A 22,749-nucleotide genomic window follows, 5' to 3' on the forward strand; every position below is an offset into this window, starting at 1 on the left:
CCCTGACATCTGTTGGGAGACCAATACAGCATTACACAAGCAGTCCAGGAAATTTCTGGAGAATGTTGGGGATCACTTCTTGGTACAAGTGCTGAAGGACCCAACCAAAGGTCCTGCACAGCTCGACCCACTGCTTACGAACAGGAAGCAACTAACAGGGAAGGTAGAGGTGGGTGACAACCTGGGAAGCAGTGATCATGAGATGGTAGACTTCAGGATCCTGACCAAAGGAAGGAAAGAGAAGCAAATTACACACCTTGGACTACAGAAAAGCAGACTGACTCCTTCAGAAACCTGATGGGCAGAATCCCCTGGGATGCTACCATGAAGGGAAAAAGAGTCCAGGAAAACTGGCAGTATTTTAAGGAAGCCCGGCTGAAGGCACAGAAAGAAACCCTCCCGATGTGCAGCAAGAGAAGTAAATATGGTAGGAGACCAGACTGGCTTACTGGGGAAATCCTTGGAAAACTGAGGCACAAAAAGGGAGCTTACAAAAAGTGGAAACTTGGACGTATGTCTAGGGAGGGATATAAAAAGGTATAGCTCAAGAATGTAGGGCAGTTATCAGGAAGGCGAAAGCACAACTGGAATTGCGACTTGCGAGGAATGTGAAGGATAACAAGAAAAAAAAAAAAAAGAGTCTACAGGCAGGTTAGCAAGAAGGTGATCAGTGAGGGCGTGGGGCCCCTACTGGATGAGGGAGGTAACCCAGTGTCAGATGAGGTAGGGAAAGCTGAAGTACTTTATGCTTTCTTTGCCTCTGTCTTCACCGACAAGAAGGATAGCTCCCGGACTAATGTGACAAGTGATGCACTGTGGGATGAAGGTGGACAGCCTTTGGTGGGGGAAAGAACAGGTTAGGAGCTATCTAAAAAAGCTAAACACACATAAATCCATGGGCCTGGACCTAATTCATCCAAGGGCTCTGCGGGAGTTGGCGTATGTCACTGACGAGCCCTTGGCCATTATCTTTGAAAAGTCGTGGAGATTGGGAGAGATCCCGGATGACTGGAAAAAGGCAAAGGTAGTGCCCGTCTTTAAAAAAAGAGAAGGAGGATGATCCAGGGAACTATAAGGCCGGTCAGTCTTATATCAGTCCCTGGAAAAAATCATGGAGGGGCTCCTCAAGGAAGTCATTTTGAAGCACTTGGAGGAGGAGAAAGTGATCAGAAATAGTCAGCATGGATTCATGAAGGGCAAGTCATGCCTGACCAATCTGATTAATTTCTATCATGAGATAACTGGCTATGTGGATGGGGCGGGGGAGGGGAATCAATGGATGCGATTTATTTTGACTTTAGCAAAGCTTTTGATATGGTCTCCCACAATATTCTTTTCAGCATGTTAAAGGAATGTGGATTGGCTAAATGGATGGTAAGATGGATAGAAAGCTGGCTAGAAGGTCAGGCCCAGCAGGTAGTGATTAGTGGCTTGATGTCAGGATGGCAGTTGGTTTCTAGTGGAGTGCCCCAAGGTTCGGTTCTAGGTCCTGTTCTGTTCAATGACCTGGATGAGGGGTTGGATTGCACCCTCAGCAAGTTTGCGGATGACACTAAGCTAGGGGGAGAGGTAGATACGCTGGAGGTTAGGGATAGGATCCAGACTGACTTAGACAAATTGGAAGACTGGGTTGCAAGAAATCTGATGAGGTTCAATAAGGACTCTGCACTTGTCCTACACTTGGGCTGGAAGAATCCCAAGCACTGTTATAGGCTGGGGTCCGACTGGCTTGGTCGTAGTCCTGCAGAAAAGGACCTGGGAGTAGTACGGGGTGAGAAGCTGAACATAAGTCAACAGTATGCCATTGTAGACAAGGCTAACGGCATATTAGGTTGCATCAAGAGGAGTGTTTCCAGTAGATCCAAAGAAGTGACTGTTCCTCTTTATTCGGCTTTGGTGAAGCCACATCTGGAGTACTGTGTCCAGTTCTGGGCCCCCAATTATAGGAAAGATGTGGATACACTAGAGAGGGTCCAGGGGAGGGTGACCATGATAATTAGGGGGCTGGAGCATATGACTTACGAAGAAAGGTTGAGAAAATTGGGACTGTTTAGTCTGCAGAAGAGAAGACTGAGAGGGGAACCTGATAAAAGCCTTCAACTTACTGAAAAGAGGTTGCAAAGAGGCTGGAGAGAGGCTGTTCACAGTGGTCATGGATGGCAGAACATGGAACAATGGTCTTAAGTTGTGGTTGGAAAGGTCCAGGTTAAACATTAGGAAAAACTTTTTCACTAGGAGGGCGGTGAAGCATTGGACTGGTCTACCCAGGGAAGTAGTGGAGTCTCCATCCCTGGAGGTGTTTAAGTCTCACCTCGACAAAGCCCTGGCTGGTCTGATCTGATGTGTTTGGTCCCACTTAGGGCAGGGGGCTGGACTTGATGGCTTTTTTAGGTCTCTTCCAGCTCTATTGTTCTATGATTTTAAGCTGAAGAAACAAAACAAAATCTCCTTTATTTTCAAGTAACAAGAACCTTATTAAATGTTTGATTTCCAGCAGAGGTACTGTTGCTTAAGCCAGACATAAACACTCTTTTTGAAAAGAACAGCTCAATATATTTTACATGATGTTGGAAATTGGAGTAACAGGACCAAAAGATGGCAGAATTCAGTGTGAATTTTATAGACAACAGTCGTTTAACAGATAAGTACACCTACCCTCCATTTACTAACGTATTTCATTCCATGAAAACTGTAAGGTGAAAATACATAAATCAAAAATGAAATTCCCATTAATTCAATGTAAAAGATTCTGACTAGTTCCTAGCCCCCTCTCCTCTCCAAAAAAACCAATATTTTTCCCCCATGTTTACAATACTATACAATCAAAGATGAGAGCAGAGCTACTTTATTACTCTTTTTGACATGTATTACCACTAGTCAGTTCTTAGACAGTGGTGAAGAAGGTGGTGTTGACATGAGTTCCATGGGATCATCTGCGTCATCATCAGAAACAGTTCCATACTGACTTCAACGTACTTAATTGGGGTTTTATTTTCAGCTTTTGAGATTTTTTTGAGATTGAGGGTTGAACATCAGCTGATGGTGATGAGGGTTTAGGAGGAGGTGATAAGGCTAATGGTTGGAAAAAAAGATAATATTGAAGTTAGTACTGCAGCCCTCTTTTCCCTGTTACACAGCTCCTGACAGCATCGAACGGCTTCATGAATTTGTTTACTGCACGCTGAATTCCATTCTAGTTTGGTCATCGTCATCAAAAATTTATGCAGCTGCCTCCAATGTACTGAAGAATTCTCAGAATGCTTTAGTGTCCAGCATTTTTTGTGGTTCATCCAATTCTTCCTCCTCCTATTCCGATAATTCTTTTGCATCCAGCTGAATTAATTCTTCATTAGTCAATTCTTCACAATGTGACAATAGTAGTAGGCATCCTTCAGTCTGCATAGACTATGGATCACGCCCTTTAAAGTTTCAATTGAGGACTTCATTTACAGCGTCTATTGTGACTATGAAGACCCACATGAGTGACAGTCCTTGCTGCATCTCTTGCAGATGTAGTGGGTGTCTGGCAAGTCCTTATTGTGCTTTCTGTGCGCTCGCTTCTCCTCTGCTAGCTGTCTGATCTTCATCTCGCCCTTCTGAAAGCCCTTGTGTAACCCCCGCCTCCATCTGCTGCGGTCGTCTGCTAGTTCTTCCCAGTTGTCCAGCTTGATATCTACCTCTCTGAGGTCTCTCTTGCAGACATCTCTGTAGCGCAACTGGGGGCGTCCGGGAGGTCTTTTGCCAGAGGCTAGCTCACCATACAGGATGTCTTTTGGAATCCTTCCATCATTCATCCTGTGGACGTGGCCAAGCCAGCAGAGTCGATGCTGCCTGAGGAGGGTGTGCATGGTTGGGATTCCAGCTTGCTCGAGGATGGCGGTGTTGGTCACTCTGTCCTTCCATGATGTTCCAAGGATGCACCTGAGGCAGTACCAGTGGAAGACGTTTAGCCTCTTTTCCTGGCGGGCATACAGGGTCCAAGTCTCGCTGCCATTAAGGAGGGTGCTGAGGACGCAGGCTCTGTAGACTTGCATTTTGGTGTGAGTGTACAGCTTGTTGTTATTCCACACTCTCTTGCTGAGTCTGGACAGAGTTGTGGCCGCTTTTCCGATCCTCCTATTTAGCTCAGTGTCCAAGGACAGGGTGTCAGTGATGGTGGACCCGAGGTAAACGAACTCGTGGACAACCTCTAACGTATAGTTGTCAATGCTGATTGATGGGGATTCAGCAACATCCTGACCAAGTACGTTTGTCTTCTTCAGGCTGATGGTAAGCCCAAAGTCCTTGCATGCTTTGGAGAACTGATCCAGCAGTTTTTGAAGCTGGTCTTCTGTGAAAGACACGACAGCAGCATCATCTGCGAACGGCATGTCTCTGATGAGGTCTTCTCACACCTTAGACTTAGCTTTCAGCCTTGCAAGGTTAAACAGTTTCCCATCAGATCTTATGTGCAGCAAGATGCCCTCTGTTGAAGATCCAAAGGCATGCTTCACAAGGAGTGCGAAAAAGATCCCGAACAATGTCGGAGCAAGCACGCATCCTTGTTTAACGCCACTCCTGATTCTGAAAGTGTCCGATAATGCGCCGTCATATTGGATGGTTCCTCTCATGTCTTCGTGGAACGATTGGATCATCTTGAGTAACCGTGGAGGACAGCCTATCTTGTGGAGCAGTTTGAACAGACCACCCCTGCTGACCAAGTCAAAGGCCTTGGTCAGGTTGATGAAGGCTATGTAGAGTGGCTTCCTCTGCTCCCTGCGCTTCTCCTGCAGCTGCCTTAGAGAGAAGACCATGTCAACAGTAGACCTCTCTGCGCGGAATCCACACTGCAATTCGCGGTACACACTCAGCAATCTTCTGGAGTCTGCCAAGGATGACGCAAGTGAACAGTTTACCAATGACGCTTAGGAGGGAGATTCCATGGTAGTTGTTGCAGTCGCTTCTGTCTCCTTTGTTCTTATACAACGTTACAATGTTAGCGTCACGCATATCCTGTGGAACCTCACCCTCTTTCCAGCACTGGCACAGTAGCTCATGTAGGGGTTCCAGGAGCGTGTCCGCAGCACATTTGATTACCTCTGGTGGTATACCATCCTGACCAGGGGCCTTCCCTGCTGCAATGCTGTCAATGGCTTTCTTCAGTTCATTCACAGTCGGTTCTTGATCCAGTTCGTCCATTACTGGTAGGAGCTCGACGGCATCGAGGGCTGCGTCAACCACAAAGTTCTCGCGTGAGTACAGCTCGGAGTAGTGCTCAACCCAGCGCTCCATCTGTTTGGCTTTGTCAGTGATGACTTCACCAGATTTGGATTTCAGAGGTGCTATCTTGTTCTGGGTGGGTCCTAATGCCTTCCTCATACCCTCGTACATTCCTCTGAGATTACCAAAGTCGGCACAGGTCTGGAAGCTGCTGCATAGCTGGAGCCAGTGGTTGCTGGCACAGCACCTGGCTGCCTGCTGTACTGTTCTTCTGGCCGCTCTAAGTGCTTGCTGGGTACTCTGGCTCAGTGAGCGTTTGTACTCCAGGAGTGCAGCGCGCTTCTTTTCAATGACTGGAATCATCTCATCGGAGTTAGCTTCGAACCAGTCCGTGTTTCTAGCTCTTCTTCCAAACACTGACAAGGCCGTGTTGTAAACTGTATCCCTCAGATGTTGCCATTTGGATGTCGCATCGGCACCCCCAGGGCCACTGCGCAGATTTTCCTGGAGGGTCTCTCTGAACTTTTCAGCTTTCTCCGAGTTTGCTGTCTTTCTGGCGTCAATGCGGGGCCTTCCAGCAGGTTTAGAGCGGTACAGCTTCTTGGGTCTCAGCTTGAGCTTGGAGCAAACTAGCAAGTGATCTGTATCACAGTCAGCACTATGATAGCTGCGTGTCAGAAGGACGTTTTTGAGGTTATTACGCCTACTGATGACCACCTCTAGTTGATGCCAGTGCTTCAAGCGTGGGTGTCTCCATGACGCTCTGTGACAACAATGTGTCTTGAACATTATCTGCATCTACCTCACTGAACTCCGCTTGAGATGTCAGTTGCACAATAGAATTTGAATGTTTTTCACTTCACCCTCAAAACCATGGAAATCATGAACATATTTTGGCAGTAGCTTTTTTCAAACACCATTCAGGATACTCTGATTTTATTCCACGCAGTGTGGATATTTTCTATAGCCATTTTGACATTGTAGTTCTTCCACAACTGCTTAATTGTTGGTTTGTCTTCTCTGTCTGATGTACATATGAGACATCTCATCAGCAGTTGCAGACAGTAAGCTTTAAATGTACCAATTACACCTTGATTTAGTTTACCTGAAGGATGGAGTTAGTATTTTGGGGCAAAAAAACTACTTGAATGCTATTGCCATAGTCAGAGTGACCAGGAGAATTATCAAGGATCAGCAGATATTTACTGCCCAGATTATTTTCAGCACAATATTTAGAGATGAATGATAAAAAGGTAACTTATTGTGTAACCAGCAAACACCTGCTTTGTCAGCCATGTCTTTTGATTAGAATGCCAGACCACAGGTAATGATGTCTTGTTCAAGCCTCTGAACGCCCTTGGATTTTCCAAATGGTAAACAAGGTAAGGCTTCAATTTCACATCTGCTTCCAAATTTCCACCAAGTAGTAATGTCAGTCGATCCTTCGAGGCCTTGAACCTATTGCTTTTGTTCCATCCCTTGAAATAAAGGTTTGAGAAGGCATTCTTTTCCAGAAAAGCCCCAATTCATCCAAATTAAAGATTTGTTTTGGAGACTATCCATAGTCATCAATTATTCGTTGCAATGTGGCTAGAAAATTTTAGCTGCCCGACTATCAGCAGATGCTGGTTCACCTGCAACATGCAGACTATGATAATGCAAACACACTTTTAAGCACTCAAAACAACTGTGATTTGCCTTGAAGGTTATTTTGGCAGCCCCAACTTGCCTCTCTTCCTCAGCTTTCTTCTTCAGGTCCTCAAACAAAGACAGGGCTTTTTCCCTTATAGTAAAGGGGCTCAAAGGAATGTTGCATTCATTATAGCTGTCGATCCAATGTATGAAAAATCTTTCAATTTTACCCATTATTGTTATTCGATGCACCTTTTAGCTCCATCAACACAAGTTTCTGCCATTTCTTTTATCTTTTCTTTCTGCACAGAGATTGTACACACTGTCAATACCACCAAGTTCATTGTAAAACATGCATTTTGATTGCTGGCCCTCTTCAATTCTTTTAATAACTTCAAGTTTGGGAGCCATGGATATTGTTTTCCTTGGTTTCTTGGCCTTACTGACAGCTCCTGAAGAAACTTTTTTCTGACTTGTTCTACAAATCTCTAAATGGGAACCAAAATCTGTCCTGCCAGCGTCTCATCTAAGTGATGTACTAAAGCTAAGTTTTATTTAATCCATATTTTTGAGTGAAAGATTTAAATATACTAGACAAACTAAACAAAACTGTTTGGGTCCCAATCCTGTGAAGACTCAGGCACATGCCAAGAGTAATTCCACAGATTTAAATTTAACAGTGTGTGTATCAATGTTTGCATGGATTAGGACCTGCTGTGTACTGGAAGGTCTTCTAACAAATAGGTCCTTAGAAAAAAAAAAACAAAACCCTAACTTGTGATACCATAAACGTAGGGCCTGATTATCCCATCAGGCATATGCTCACAGCTCCTATTGACCAATCAGGTGATGGAGGCCCTAAAATTAACCTAAATACCAATTTGCCATTTTTGTACTACTTTTTTAATAAATGTAACATGAAGTTTAAAAAACCACGTATGCAAAACGCATGAGGAATAGTACTATTAAAAAGGCAGTTTATTACAAATGTAAAATCCCCAAGACCAGAAACTGGCCACTTCAGAAGATATCCTTGAGATCCTTCCCACAAATGTCACAACGACCCCATAATATGGTAAAAGCTTTACAATAACTCCAGCCACTAAGTCACCCTTAAAATGCATGTCTGAATATTTACAATCTCATCAGCCTAAGTACTCCATATCTGCATCTGTTACAAACACCTCTGCTAAATACATGGAAGATACTTACATAACGATAAAACATTTTCCAGTCTTCCTTGTATTGCTTCATATCTTAATTCTGCTAGAGCGAGTCCTTCAGCTTCAAATAGACAGCCACTTTCCTATGGAAACAAAGGATTATATATATTTATATTACACACACACACACACACACACCCCCCCACCCTGGTACTCAACAGTATTTTTAAGTACTGCCCTTCCCATGTCTCTGCTGAGCAACATCCCCTTTCTACAAATACTTTGGCAGCACAAACTGTAAACACCATTCGTCTTGTCCAGAGGAATGAATGACAGGCAATTGAAAAGCCCACCGGTGCTAACTAACTAACTAGGCAGAAGAAGCACTCTTGACCACTAAAGGTACAATTAGGTATAAGAGCTGAGCATGAACCACAAGTAGGAAAGAACATTACTGTGAAAAAGTAATAGAACTCTGGGTTTCTGCATAGCTGGAAAACAGTACAATAATAGCTACTCAATCAGCAACACGGTAATACTTACATCTTATTTCCAGAAGTGGAAAAATACATTAGCGAGAAACATCGCACAGCATGAAGAGTTTAAGATTCTAATAAAAGGAGTAAGGTAGTGTAGGAAGATGGGGAAACAACAGAAAATAATGTTCAAAAAATAAACAGTCCCCCAAATAATTAATGGTCTTGTTTGTCTATGTGGAAGCTGTCTGTCACAGAACACCCCTGGAGTCAATGAGATTACTGCACACAAAGCAGCTGCAGAATTGGGTCATACATAGCAATATATTAATCATTTAAACTCACCTGTAGCCTAGCACGGAAATTCTGAACATTATCAATATTTGTCAAAACGTAGTTTGTGTACGTTTCCACATCAGGTTTCACCCCAAGCTCATGCATTGCTTTAAGGACCGCAATAATACCTGAAGAAGCAATATTACAATGCTGAACAATTTCAGATACTAAAAGTTAGAGTTCTTCTTGTAAAAAGGAAATATATAAACATTAATCTACAGCCATATTCAGGATTTTTTTCTCCTTCTTGAGTTCCTGTTGTGCAAAAGCTGTGAACTTTTTCTTCCTTTCAATAATTAAGTTATCAATTCTGAAATCAGAAACAGATAAACAATTTTTATTCCTATCTTGCTCCACAGAAAACTAACAGATTGAAAAAGCTTCATTCCCTCTGCTTCTGTGCTATTAGGAAAGGCATATTTTTGGCTTGGTGAAGATGAGCTGCTTCACTGGAATTAAAATTACAAAATTAGCACCAATACCTAGAGATGGCAGATGAAAATTATGTCTCTGTTTTTATTATAAATATTTTAAGACTGTACACTGACAATGCCCACATATCTGATGTGCTGAGCATGGCAAATATTTTGAACTGCATAAATAAATGAATATAGCCAACTTCAAGACATTTGTGATCAACGTGTGAAGAAACACACTTACATTGGTTTCTCACCCTCAAATCTACTGCTAAGCTCCAGGATTTAAAAAACGGGTGTCTAACCTTGTACAAGACTAAATAAATATTGTCATGAACAAATTGACTGATTGGGCGTCCTAGACAAAATTAACTTGCTTCACATATGGATAATGGTCCAGCTTGACAAGGTGCCAAGTTCCCTCAACACCTGCCTAAATTCCTTCGCACTTGCATGAGGCTCTCAGTACATCAGAAGATCTAGTCCTAAATTTTCAGCATAGACAATTATTTGAAAATATATCAATGATACCAACACAACCTAAATGTAGTAATAAAGATATAAGTAGCAACTACCATAATATTTTATTAAAAATTGACCACATAGCTCTTACACCAATACATCAGATTTTTCTATTTTTTCCTAAAGAGAAAGAAAATCTGCTGGTATTACATAAACATTAATGAAAACTGAAATTTGAAATCTTTACCACATTGAGCATTTACTTTAACAAGGGCATTTATGCTTTAATGGCTTTTCTTTAAAATTTGCAAGAATTTCCTGAGTTTCATTCTATCAAGCCTAGTTAGCTAACTGAATTCATGTCACAAGCTATACAGGTATTGGATTTTTTTTTGCTGGCAAAAATCATTTGTCAGATGCTGTAGGATACCAGTTCCAAGTAGCATATGTTTTTTTTCCAATTTGCCTCTCATATTTGTTACTTTAAAACACAAAGTTTCCCCAAGTCCCTGTCTTTGCCCTGGAGTGCCACCTATGGAAAAGTGACACTTCCATGAATATTTTATGCAGTGCACTATGGTGCAAATAATCAAATGTGAATTCCCTTTGAGCACTTAAAAATACATGCAGGCAAGTCACACTAAATTAAAGTCGCATCATCTGCTCAAGTCCGCCTTAAACAAAAAACTGTCTGATTTTGGCTGAGAATCTGCAAAATAATGAAAACAAATAATTACAGTAAATCTTCCTTGATACCTTGTAGATATTGACAGCAAATTTCCTTTTTATATTTGCAAAATGTAAAAAATGTATTAAGAGCTCAGCTTTAAAAAGACTATTCCACTGTAAGAATTCCAAGTCAATGTTACAAGAAATAACTGTTTTCAACAGGGTTCTACATACCACAGTGAATTAGGTACTGTGGATGCAGAAGAATTGGGTACAGAGTAGAAAATGAGCTTATCAGGCTCTCCCAAATCTCCAGTAGACATGTCACAACCAGTTTTCCCTCTAATTTTTATCATCTATGAGCAGAAAAAATTTTGGTTGTGTGCACCACCAATAGAAACACATGCTAATAGCCATGGGCACTCTCCTAATTAGCTGGGCACTACCTGAATCTCTACTGGGTGGCTGCCCATGCACTCAGCTTACATCGAGCATGTCAAACACGAAGCCTGGGGGCCACATGCGGCATGATCAATTTTTTTTTTTTTGGTGGACCACACTACATGTTAATGAAGTATCTGAGTGTGACCCGCTGGTTACATTGTTTAACCTAGACAAGGAACGTGCCTGTGAAGGAGCCAGAGGTTGTGGCTGTGACCAGTGGGCACTGTGGCTGAATACACAGGGCAGCCCCTCCACCCCTCCTGGCCACAAGGAGCATACCAGGCGGGCAGGGCTGGGCAAACACGGGACTCAGTGTGGCTGAGGCCAGGCACAGCACCACTGCTACCGTCAGTAGAGGAGCAAGGCCATGTCCCATGGGCACTGCAGCGAGAGTCTGCTCCTGGGGATGAGCTCCTGATTCTCCTGAGGTGAAACCTTCCCCTAAAACCTCTCTTTCAGTCCCACTGGCCCCTGAGGTAAAGCCTTTCTCCACCAAGATCTGCCTGAGCTGAGCCTCGCATGCCCTGAGGTGAGCGTGGGCCAGCTGGCAGCACAGAGATCCCCTTACGAAGCTGCTATGACTATGCAGTTTGGTACAGTTCTTGAGATTAAGATTAACTGGCAGACAAGTGAAAGAAAGCTTCAACGGTGCCAGCTACCCAATGTCTGATTGCTCCAAGGCTGTGGCCCTACTTGGCCAAAACTTCGAAATGGCCATGCTAATGGCCAAATCAGAGAATATTAATGAGGCACTGAACTGAATATTCAGTGCCTCATTAGCATTAGAACGCTTCCTGTGGCGGCGCTTTGAAAGCACCGCTTTCGAGTGTGTGTGTATCAACGTGGCTACACAGGGGTCCTTTTCAAAGGCACCCTGAGCATTTCAAAAAGGACCACCGTATAGCTGCGCCGAGCTGCATGAGTTCGAAAGCAGCGCTTTCGAAGCACTGCTGCCGGAAGCTTGCGAAGGCTAATGAGGCACTGAATAATCAATTCAGTGCCTCGGTATTCTTCGATTTGGCCATTAGCATGGCCATTTCGAAGGTTTGGCCAAGTGTGGCCACAGCCTAAGTGTTATTAACATGAAGTTCTTCCAGTTCCCCCTCCCTGGCCCAGTTTTTAAAAATCCAAAATATGCCTCATCATCCTTATTTATGGAAATAAAGGTTATTCATTTTCATTTATTTTTCAACATTTCATAATTGAGTAAATATCTGCACAGCAATAGCCATTAAAACCAGGAATTTATCCTCACAAACTAAAATGTTTTATGTTTTTAAGTTTTGTTCCATCACACAAAAAAGCTTTATTAATTAGCATGTTAATGTCTTCTCAACATAAGTTACACGAAACTGGCATCTCATACCAGGGTGCAAAATTTTAAATCAAAAGAAAATACAAGACCAGCATTTCTGAAACTTACATCTGTCTTTAGAATTACAGGTTGAACCTCTCCAATCTGGAACTCTACCATCCAGCAACATCTGTAATCTTGCATGATTTTAATTAGACAGGTGACCACTTACTGTGGGTGCAGCCAAGTCTCCTGTGGTCCCATAAAATTAGTATACAGCCATTAGTCCTGGCTCTCAGTGTTTCGTGCTATTATTTAGCTCTAATTTACTCCTAAATGTCTTTTAGAAACCTAGTAAGCAGTGCAAGTATTGATAATGTGCTAAACAATACTGACCTCCCGTGATCCAGAAAATTCTCTCATTCAGCATCAGTCAGGTCCCAAGGGTGCTGAATGAGAGAAGTTCAACCTGGACTTTGGATGTCACAAGGAAAAAGAGGGCTATTCAGCTTTTCCCTTGCTTCAAAACTAAAACAATGGGCAAAGAAACAGGCAGAGTAAAGATACACCAAATACAAACATGTAAGTTTAGTAAGAAGGAAACTGACTACTAAAAATCCCTAAAAATTAATTTTATTGGACACTCTGAAAAGAAGTGGCTTACAGTGAACGTTTTCTTCATAAAAAAGCTTGTGTATCAGTGTTTTGCATAACACGTGTAGGAAATATTTCTTTAAGTAAGAAATCATTACGCTTTTAATTTTCTGACTATGAGTACATCTATACTGAAGGGAAGATCGACGCACTCACAGTCAATATTTTGGGGTTCAATTGAGTGTACCTAGTGGGAATGTGCTCAATACAACTGTCATATTGCTTCCACTGAGTCCAGTACTCCTGGCAGTCACAACCAGTAAGGGAAGGTCAATGGGAGAGCTCCTCCTGTTGATCTCCCACTGTGTGGCCAGTGGGAAAAATAACCAATTCTAGTTAAGTTGACTCCAGGTATGCAATTCTCACAGCTGAACTTGACTACCTCAAAATCGATTTTACCTCTTAGTGTGGACCTGGCCTGTGTGTTTCTTAAATGGCTAACGTTTGTTAAGAGACCATGGGGGAAAAAAACTGGAAGGATGCTACTGTGTCAAATTTTAGCAAAAATTTAGGTTTTATTAAAGAACTTAGTTTTAAAACCAAGAAAATGTATCGATTTTACTAAATTCCATATATTTTTTAAAAGTCCCTTTACTATTTAAGTTTCTTCTATTTGACATTCATGGAGAATGTGAAAATGAGTTACTAGAAACAAAATAAAAGTGGAAAAATAGGCTAGTTAGTTTTAATTTCCAAAACTGATAAAAATGCAAGTTGAACAGCCTGTCATGTGAACAGCAAATTAAAGATCTTTTGTTTTTAACAATCCAAGGCCCCAGTCCTGGGGGGGAAAAAAATTACACTCTCGACCTTAAAAATGTATGTATGTCCACTAAATTCTACAAGACTACACACATTCACATGGCAAAACACTTGCATTTGGATTTGAAGAATGAGGTTTCTTGAAATTCACATAATAAAAAGTAACTTTTTAATAAAAATATTGAATTGAGATTTTAAATTTCCTTTTCACTATTTAAAATAACCTCAGGTTCCAAATTAAAATATATTTGAAATAAAATAAACATAAATTCAAATTTCTTGTATAAGACAGAGTGCAGATTTACAATGCAATCAAACTCGTGAAATACATCAAGTTACCAATACATTTGTTAATTACTTTGATGCTAGACCATCCTACTTCCTTCCTTCAGGATAGACCCATAAATATACCTCTAAAACACAATTTATATAAACGACTTCTATTCATTGAGAAGATTAATCAGACTTAATCCTGGCCAGTCTCATCCTTGGTCAGAAATCTGGTGAGTTTTAATTATCCCAAGTGAAGAACGATGAACATTTTTAAACAAAAATTCCAGCACTCTAAGATATATCCTAATCATGAATTTTAATTACTGGAGGAGGGGATGGTAGCAGTAAATAAGGACATATGTTTTATTAAGAATTACTATTAAAAACAGGAATCTATTCAACATGTGGACTCTCTGGTGTACAGTATTAACCGAACCAGTTTTTAATCTGCAGGAAAAGCCCAGTTAACCATGCTGGTTATCTGAGTGCTGGTTAACTGGCATATCATGGGGACAGCTGCCGCAAGGCCAACCAAGGCCAGCAGAGAAGGTCAACTGACTAGCCAGGGCTGGCGGAGCAAGGCTGGGTACCTGCTTTCCCAGCTGGAGACACAGAGCGGGGCTGGCTGCTGGCCCCAACTCAAATAACCAGCACATTTTATTATCCTTTGGGATGCTGGATAATAAAGCTTGTACTGTACTTAAAAAGCTCTTTCTGCGTTAATCTGAGGACGTGCTGCTCTATGATATTCTGAAGGTGCATGCTCCTGATGTACTTTGCCCTTCCAACCCCCAATTTTTCAAGCTAGACTCTGAAGAATGAAACTTTCTTGAAAATGGCATTATGATGGCAGCACTGAATGGCAGCACCACTGAAGAAGATAACCTGTGCTATAAACGGAGATTATACAACAGTGAAACTTATGGCTAACTTTTAAATATCCTGCCAACCTTTTCTTTTCAAACATACTCCCTAGAGAAAAATTATTTGTTGGTCCCAACTAGCTGCACAGAAGAGTTTAAGACCACTCCACGATTTCTACTGCTTGATATTATAGGGCCCTTCACCTTGTTGGTTCAGACCCTGGGCATCCAGCTTCTGCTTTCTCCAGAACTTGTATAACTGAGCAATTAAGTAAGGACTGCCTAAGTAGATGGAGGGGGACAGTGAGTGACAATAGCCACAGCTTCTGCTCCCCCTGAAACATATGGCTCAAAACCAGCTGTTCTGCTAAGGGACAGATCCTACCACTTATTCTCACACTGAGCAGTATTTTATTCCTGAGTTTCCAACCTAGTCCTGATTCTCACTGAAATCAATGAAACTACTTGATGGCTAGGTACAATTCTGTACAGGTAAGTACAGCTGAAAAGGTGTTTTAATATATCTTTAGTTCAGATATCAAATAATGAAGTGTTTCTTTGAGTTTTCAGTTTGAAAGGTGAAGTTATATTCAGGAGAATGGCATAACGCTGCCAACTGTACAGTCAGAATTTAAATTTAAAGGTGCACACAAAAATTTCCAGCAGAATAATTTATGTAATCACAAAATACTGACAAATACTTAAATTAGTATTTTCAACTTTTCCTAGGGAACTCTATTACCACCACAAGGAATCCAAAAAAATCATTGTATTTGGTTCATTTGTGAACTTTATTATACTGAGTAAATGTGAACACTGAAAATATTCTCTACTAGCAAAGGGAACCTGGCATAATATACTTTGTAAGTAGCTGCTGATATAATACAGCAGAGTTCTATAAAAACCACAGTTAAGTATTTTAAAAAATAAGCTTTCAAAGAAAGTGGCTAAATGATGCTATGCAAAAACTTTAAGTTACACAAGTTTTAATGCAAGCAAACACCACCCACAACTCCTTCCACTTCCAGAAAGATATTTGCACGCACAATCTATTGACACAGTGTATCCCAATGCTTCTTCCTATTGTCAACCCTCCTACGTCCTGTTTTTCTTAACCTTGCAGTTTTCCCATTCCTGCAAAAGTCTGAACTTGCTTTTAGCTTTTTCAGCACACAATATAATGCTGTTTATTTTGTAAAGTGCACATTTAATAAAATTGTAGAAATATGCTACTCTTGTAATCCAGACAGTTGTTTATTCAACCACTTGTCCACTCTAGTTTAATGTGACTCAAAACAATGGGATGTCCCTCACTTTCTTTGGAACAATAAGTCACCAAACAATTAATGTCACAGCAATAATTATATCTCCCCAGTGTTTAATTTTTAGATCTCTTCCGTTAGCTATAACCCACTGGGCATACCTTACATAATTTCTTTCCCTCTCTGGCATTTACATCCTACAAGTACTAGTAGATGGTTAAAATTCACATGTACCTCTCTCTCCTCCAAGTTACTTAACCTTCAACCTCCCTCAAAAGCCATTCTTTCAACCTCTCTATTTTTCTGTGTGTCTTCTCCAAATTGTTAATTTTTTTCAAGATTTTCTTATATGGAAATAGATGCCCAGAAGCATGAGGTATGCTACTTGTGACTACTGTAGAGAATGGAACCATTACCTCTGCTCTGGTAAGAGATGTGATATTTTGTCTATGTCCAGTTTTATTTGATACATTCCTACCAATTTTTGCTACTTGAGAATATTAAGAACTCAGCTAATTTACTGCCTATTGTCACTTTTAGATTCTCTTCAGCACTACTACTTTCCCTTTTGTTTATCACAAAACGAATAGACATCATTATGTAACCTCACAGGTAAAAATACAAACTAATACAATGTTGGGTCTCTTTTACTCGCTTACCCCAAAAAATTCTGAATACAGGAGAGTTTTCAGATGGCAGAGGGCAAGAATATTTACACTTCCTTATTTATATTGATAATGCAGTGTTGAAGGGAATGTTCAAAATCTTTCTTTAATTTGAAGTTTAACTGTAAGAGATGTAAGTTTGCTCATATACTAGCTGGTGTAAGTACACATAGCAATCTTCACAATGAAGAACCTGTAACTGTGAAGGACAACATGCTAGTCTAGGTTCACAAAATAACTGTGAATGCACAGTATTACCAAAGGAGCAAACAAGAAGTTATCCTCTGAAGACTTTTTGGGCCAAAAAAGCATGACTTCACTCTAGTGCTTATCAGTTCTTACAGCCAAGTGAAAGTATTGCAGACTTCTGAAAACTAATTCCAAAATTAAGCCAATCTCTGTCCCTAGTACATAACTAAGATCACAAAAGTTACTCTTCAACAACCTTCAACTCTAGAAATATGCAAGAGCTTTTGCAATAGAGCAGACTTCTAGTATATTTTGCTAATGTGTAAGTAGAGCCAAGTTTTGATAAAGCAACACAGTAGTATAACTGATTAAAACACACACATATGGATGAAAATTTTGAAGAGGAGTAACCAGAATCCTATAGTAACCCTGCTCTGTTTAGTATGTTTCAAGAATTTTTTTGTGATTGAGAAAATTTTCAAGTATTCACAGTGTGTCAGAGAGCATATTGGCATGCGCTATAGCACCAACATGGAGCTAAAGAGTTAATATGAACTGAATATTGTTTTCATAAAGGCTTTTCTAAAAAGGATTGAGACACTTTTATAGCCTGAAACAATTTGGAAAAAAATGCTGAAACAAGTATTCCCTAACTGGAATGTGACTGTATATTTAAAATAAAATTGCAATATGAACAGTCTGCTAAAAGCACTTTTTTTTTGTTTGTGCATTTTGTTTGTCACCCAATGTCACACTAACAACTCTGCATCTCATTCTAAAGCACATTATACTGTGAGATAAGATGAAAAAGACAGTATTTTGTTTCCCAAGGGGGAAGTACTTCTGTTAAAAGCATCTTTTTATGAGACCACTCTTTCTGAATTACCAATAATGCAAACCAATGAATTAGATACTGTACTCTAAAATTTAATATTTGTTCAATTTTTATTCATATCCTATAGGCAGCCCCTTGTGTAACGGGGGAATGTGTGCTAAATGCTTATGCCTACTTAAGAATCCTCAAGACTGAACATTTCTGTCCTTCAATCAGTATGCTGTCAGGTCACAAGCACTCATTCAGCAATGAAAGTTTTCTTGTCTCTCTTATTATTGTTTAAGTTATCAGTGAATAGAAAATTTAAAAATGGTCAAAAAAGGTTCAGCTTTTCAACAGTTATAGTGAGTTCTTAGTGTGCAACCTTATTTAAAGGTTTCCTACTTCCATAGATTTCATGAAGCCTCTCCAACAGTGAAATACTACAGAGCTACTGTATGATATACAGAGCAGCAGAGAACCTTTGTGAAGCCAAACAGTTAAAAATCCCATTCAAATTGTGTTTTTTACTCTTTCTATTCAAAACTTAAACTAACAAGACTGTGTCAAAATTAAATGAGTGAAAAGAGCTTTTGAAAAAAAATTGTAGAAATGTTTATGATGGCAAGAGCTACACACCCTCAGGCCTCCACTCACCTTCCAAGCTCATTTCTAAATAGAATTTAAATGTCAGTTCATACATTCAGTGATGAATAAGGCCAGAGAAATATGTATCAGAAAGCTAACCTTGAATATTCTTCTCCTTCTGGTGCTCAACAAGCAGTGGCCAAAAATAGTGAGGTCTGAGAGGCAAACCTTCTTCTTTCATTGTCTTCATCAGGTCAATTGCCAAAGCTGAAAATATCCACAAGGCAACTGACTATTAATCAAGACAACAACAGAACAGTTTATTTAAACTTCTGTTTAAAATACACAAATAAATAAGTACCTTCTTTTTTAGTCTCCAATGCACAATACAAAGTAAACTGGAAGGGAGATGAATGCATATTGGCTTCTTTTAACTCACCACAGAACTGTTTCAGCTTGCTCAAGGGCTGAAAAGAAATTTAAGAATTTATTTCTATAATAACAAATTGTAATGAACACATAATGCTTCTCCATTTCTCAACTCCTTTCTATCAACTGAAGAAAAAATATCCTTCTCATACCCATAAAGTAAGAGTTACAGACACCAACAAGCATTTTGCTCATGAACACTCCACTTACTGTGTAAATTGGTAGGCGAAATATTAAAGTGATTACCTTAATGCATTCCATCTTTACTTTTTGAACTGTAAGTGCATGAACAAAATTATAATTTCCACATTTTCATAACTCCCTTAAGCTCACAAACCACAGTTATAACTCTGATAAGAAGATAATAACATCCTGCATACCTTATCCATAGTTATGCAGTGCCGTAAGAAAAAGTTACCATAGTCCACACTGCTTTCACGCTGATTTTCAGATGGTAAGGTAGGAAATGACTTGAGAATTAGGAAAGCTGTGTCTTCAAAACCTTGAGTTATCAAATTCAGACATAGATTCATTGCATCTAGAGATTAAAAACACCAAAGACAATATTTATTAATGATATGAATCAAATTATTTTGTCATTAGACAAGAAAAGAAATAACCACAAAACATTTTCATTACAAAGCAAATGAGCATGGTCACTGACTTTGTATCCATGGAAAGAAGGTAGTTTGTGGTATTAACTGCTACAGAACTCAGATCTGAAACTGTATTTTCACAGTTTGTATGGTGCTAGAACCAATTTTACTACAGAAAGACCCATGCAAAATGCATTAGAAGTATAATCTTCATAATGGGCAAAAGCATCTCATATACTACTAATGAGACAAATCTTTCAGACAGGTATCAGAAGGGTAGTCATGTTAGTCTGTATCCACAAAAAGTCATCGTCGTCCTGTGGCACCTTATAGGCAAACAGATTTACTGGAGCATAAGCTTTTGTGGGAAAAGAACTATTTGAAGAAGTGGGCCTTCGCCCAAAAAAGCTTATGTTCCAATAAATCTGTTACTCTTTAAGGTGCTACAGGATTTCTCATTGTTATTCCAGACAGGTTAATGGAGAAAGGCTGTTGAAATACAGGTAGAAGTACTATCAACTTGGTGTAACATATCAGGATTCAAAATTGCCTCCAACCACTGTAAAGAAGTCACACTCAGTATTAATAACCTCTCATCACTGTATTCATGAATATCTGTTACAAACGAAGTTACAATGTTTTTCTTTAAGAAACTGCCGGATTATCAAAGCTTTAAGGGCAAATAGTAAACTTCAGAAGTTTGTGGTAATGTAAATACAAAAAAAAAAAAAAAAAAAAGCCCCCAACCATTTTTAAATTCCAAAAGTTCTTATATGTTTAAAGTACGAGCCAGACTAATCCATATTTGCTATCTTTAGAAAACAAACACTAATCAACACAAAGCATTATTTTGCCTCTCCAGGATTTCAAAAAGCCTTATACACACTATCACACTAATGACAAATATTTTTTCTTTTACTGAATCTAACTTGAAAAAATGCAGTTTAACTGCAAGTAACCTTGAGCACCAGTGCTATTTCAAGGCACAGCTACAGAAACCCAATTTTGGACACAGGAATGAAAGCTCTACCTGCAATGTATCCCCTTTCATATCTCATCTGTGACAGAATATCTGGGACATACTGAGGATATCCGGCCTTAGCAAGACTAAAAATAATCTGCAACAAATCCCGGTCCATAAAATAACTTTCCATCTTCTCAACATTTTCTAGGATCTGTAAATTAAAAAACCAAAAAATAATGTTAAAGTCTATACTCCGCCTCAAACACAGGTCATTTTCAAAAAAAATTATATTGAAGTACCACACAACTCTGCTACATATTTCCCACGTAGAAGCCCAGATGCAGTTTTAGCTCCACAGAGTTTAAATTCAGAAGGAAAGTGGAGAAATAGGGGAAGATGGAAAGAGAAAGCAGTACAGTACACAACTATCAGATTCTCACGCCTTTCTTCGTGCTCAGTAATATCAAACTTGCAATATAAAAATACTACTGAAAAAAGAGTCACAGAATCTCGCACAAAGTAGTAGGTGTGAGGACACATGTATCTTACTAGTTACATCTCTTCTTTCCTTCTTCCTATTTTAAATTCCCATTTATTTGGGGCATGGGAAGTGGGATAAATTGTGTTTTCATGGTTTAAGTCCCCTCCATTTTCTCTGACACCAAATCCCTAGTTCTACAATAAGTGTCCTTTCTCTCTCGCTCTCTCTCGCTCTCCCCCACACAAGGGAGCATTTATTTATTGACTTTATAACATAAGCAGATAACAAAGTCTCCAGTTTTGCAAAGGAGCTCAATATGGGTGCACGCTGAACCAAGATGGAAAGTTTACTGGAATCAGCAGGACTTTACAAGGGAACAGAGGTCTGAAGCCTTGGAGCTCTTTTAAAAATTATAGTTTTAGTTGCAAAAACTCTGTCTTCAATGGGAGCAATATCAGACCCTAAAAAAAAAAAAATCTCCTTCCATTGATGAAAATAAAATATTATGCAATATTCTTTTCATCTTCCTTTCAAAGAGTTAGGGTTATAACGAGACAATGTATCAGTAAGCATTATTCACCATTTCTATACGTACAGGCCACATATACGCTACAGAGATCTTTCAAACAAAGCCCTTCTAGAAGATCTCTTCCAAAAGAACTTATTTTGAAAGAGTGCATCCACACACAAAAAAGTGTATCAAAAAAGTGATATACTTTCAAAAAAGAGCATCCACACAGCCCCCACTCTTTCAAAAGAATGGGCCAGGGACCGACAAATCAAATGCTACGAGGACTGCTCTTTTGAAAGAAGGGCCCTGAGGAGCATCTACACGTTTTCTTTCAAAAGACGCTTTCGAAAGAAGGCATTCTTCCTGAAAAGGGAGCGGAAGAGCTCTTTCGAAAGGACCACCACATTCCTTCAATTTACTTTTGAAAGAATGCTTTTTGTGTGTAGATGCTCTGAGGCACCTTTTGAAAGAACTTGCTAGTCTAGACATAACCATAATGAGAGGCATATATCAAAAGTTGGAATAGTTTTATAAAATGTTTAATGCTAGAAAGACTGGTTTCAGTTTATTAAATACCAATTATTGAGGCAAAAAAATTCTCCTTAATTACTGCTAACCACTATGGAATTACTTTGAGAGAGAGAACAACTGGTATATTTTTGTGCTTGGAAAGAAAAGGAATTTCACTGTTAAATCAATCAATAAGTATTAAACAGATTATGCACTCCATTTTAAACCACTTTAAGAAAAGCTTTAGTATGCATGATATATTATTACCTGTTTAATGTTGTTAACGTCACCCTTCTCAGCATATGCATTCATTAATGCTAAGTAGGTGTCTGGACCAGGCTCAATTCCGGCATCTCTCATCACTGAAGGGATATTTTCTGCACTCTCCATATCTCTACAAAATGATTAATAAAAGATCAGTGGCTTTAATTACAAATTACCCAATATAACGTTAAGCATCATTTTGGGATTTTCTTCAGTATTTTCGATAAAGCACATGGTAAAAGTCTAGTTTCAGAACTGACCTTTTACTTCTCAGCATTAAGTTTCTCACAGTGGAAAATGTCTAAGACAGTCATTTTAAGAGAAGACATTATATGAATGTGACTCCAGCAGTCAATTAAAACTGTTAGTTTTACTATAACAGAATAGAAACTTCTCCAAGTTCAGTCAAACTACTACTCAGTCAAATACAGGCTGCACATCCCTCATCCAGCAACTCTGGAAACTGATCAGTCCTGAACAAGAGAATTTGCTAGGCAAGTGGAGGTCCCCTGCCTCTGGACGCCAGCCAGCTGCCCTTCCCTGCTGTCATGATGGCCCCGCCTATCTCCAGCTCCTGGGCCCCCTTACCTCTGGGCCAGTCCTTGGTCCCTGCTGGGCAAACCCTAGCCCTGGACAAGCTGCTGAATGTGGCCACAGGGGCACCAGTTCAGGCCCCAACTGAGCTGTCGCCTTCAGCCCGGGGACATAAATCCTGCCAGGCTCCCCATCACTGAGCTCCACCTGGCCCTCACACTAGCCTCCCAACCCGGGGCTCTAATCTAGTAACACCCATGGTCATCCTGGACCAAGGATGCTGCTGGTCCAGAGAAACC

General features: G+C 40.0%; 1 protein-coding gene across 3 annotated transcripts in view; it reads right to left on the minus strand.

The window, feature by feature from the left end:
- LRPPRC (leucine rich pentatricopeptide repeat containing) overlaps positions 1-22,749 on the minus strand; it is a 160,854-nt gene that overhangs the window by 108,201 nt on the left and 29,904 nt on the right. For all 3 annotated transcript variants that reach the window (XM_074989616.1, XM_074989615.1, XM_074989617.1), the window contains 7 exons: positions 21,920-22,046; positions 20,217-20,361; positions 18,971-19,128; positions 18,523-18,628; positions 18,321-18,428; positions 8,816-8,934; positions 8,044-8,137 (listed from right to left, as the gene is read on the minus strand). In XM_074989616.1, coding sequence (XP_074845717.1) covers positions 8,044-8,137; positions 8,816-8,934; positions 18,321-18,428; positions 18,523-18,628; positions 18,971-19,128; positions 20,217-20,361; positions 21,920-22,046 — 857 coding nt within the window. The remainder of the gene's footprint in view (positions 1-8,043; positions 8,138-8,815; positions 8,935-18,320; positions 18,429-18,522; positions 18,629-18,970; positions 19,129-20,216; positions 20,362-21,919; positions 22,047-22,749) is intronic.

The sequence above is a fragment of the Carettochelys insculpta genome, chromosome 3, assembly GCF_033958435.1.
Source record: "Carettochelys insculpta isolate YL-2023 chromosome 3, ASM3395843v1, whole genome shotgun sequence".
Taxonomy (NCBI): domain Eukaryota; kingdom Metazoa; phylum Chordata; order Testudines; family Carettochelyidae; genus Carettochelys; species Carettochelys insculpta.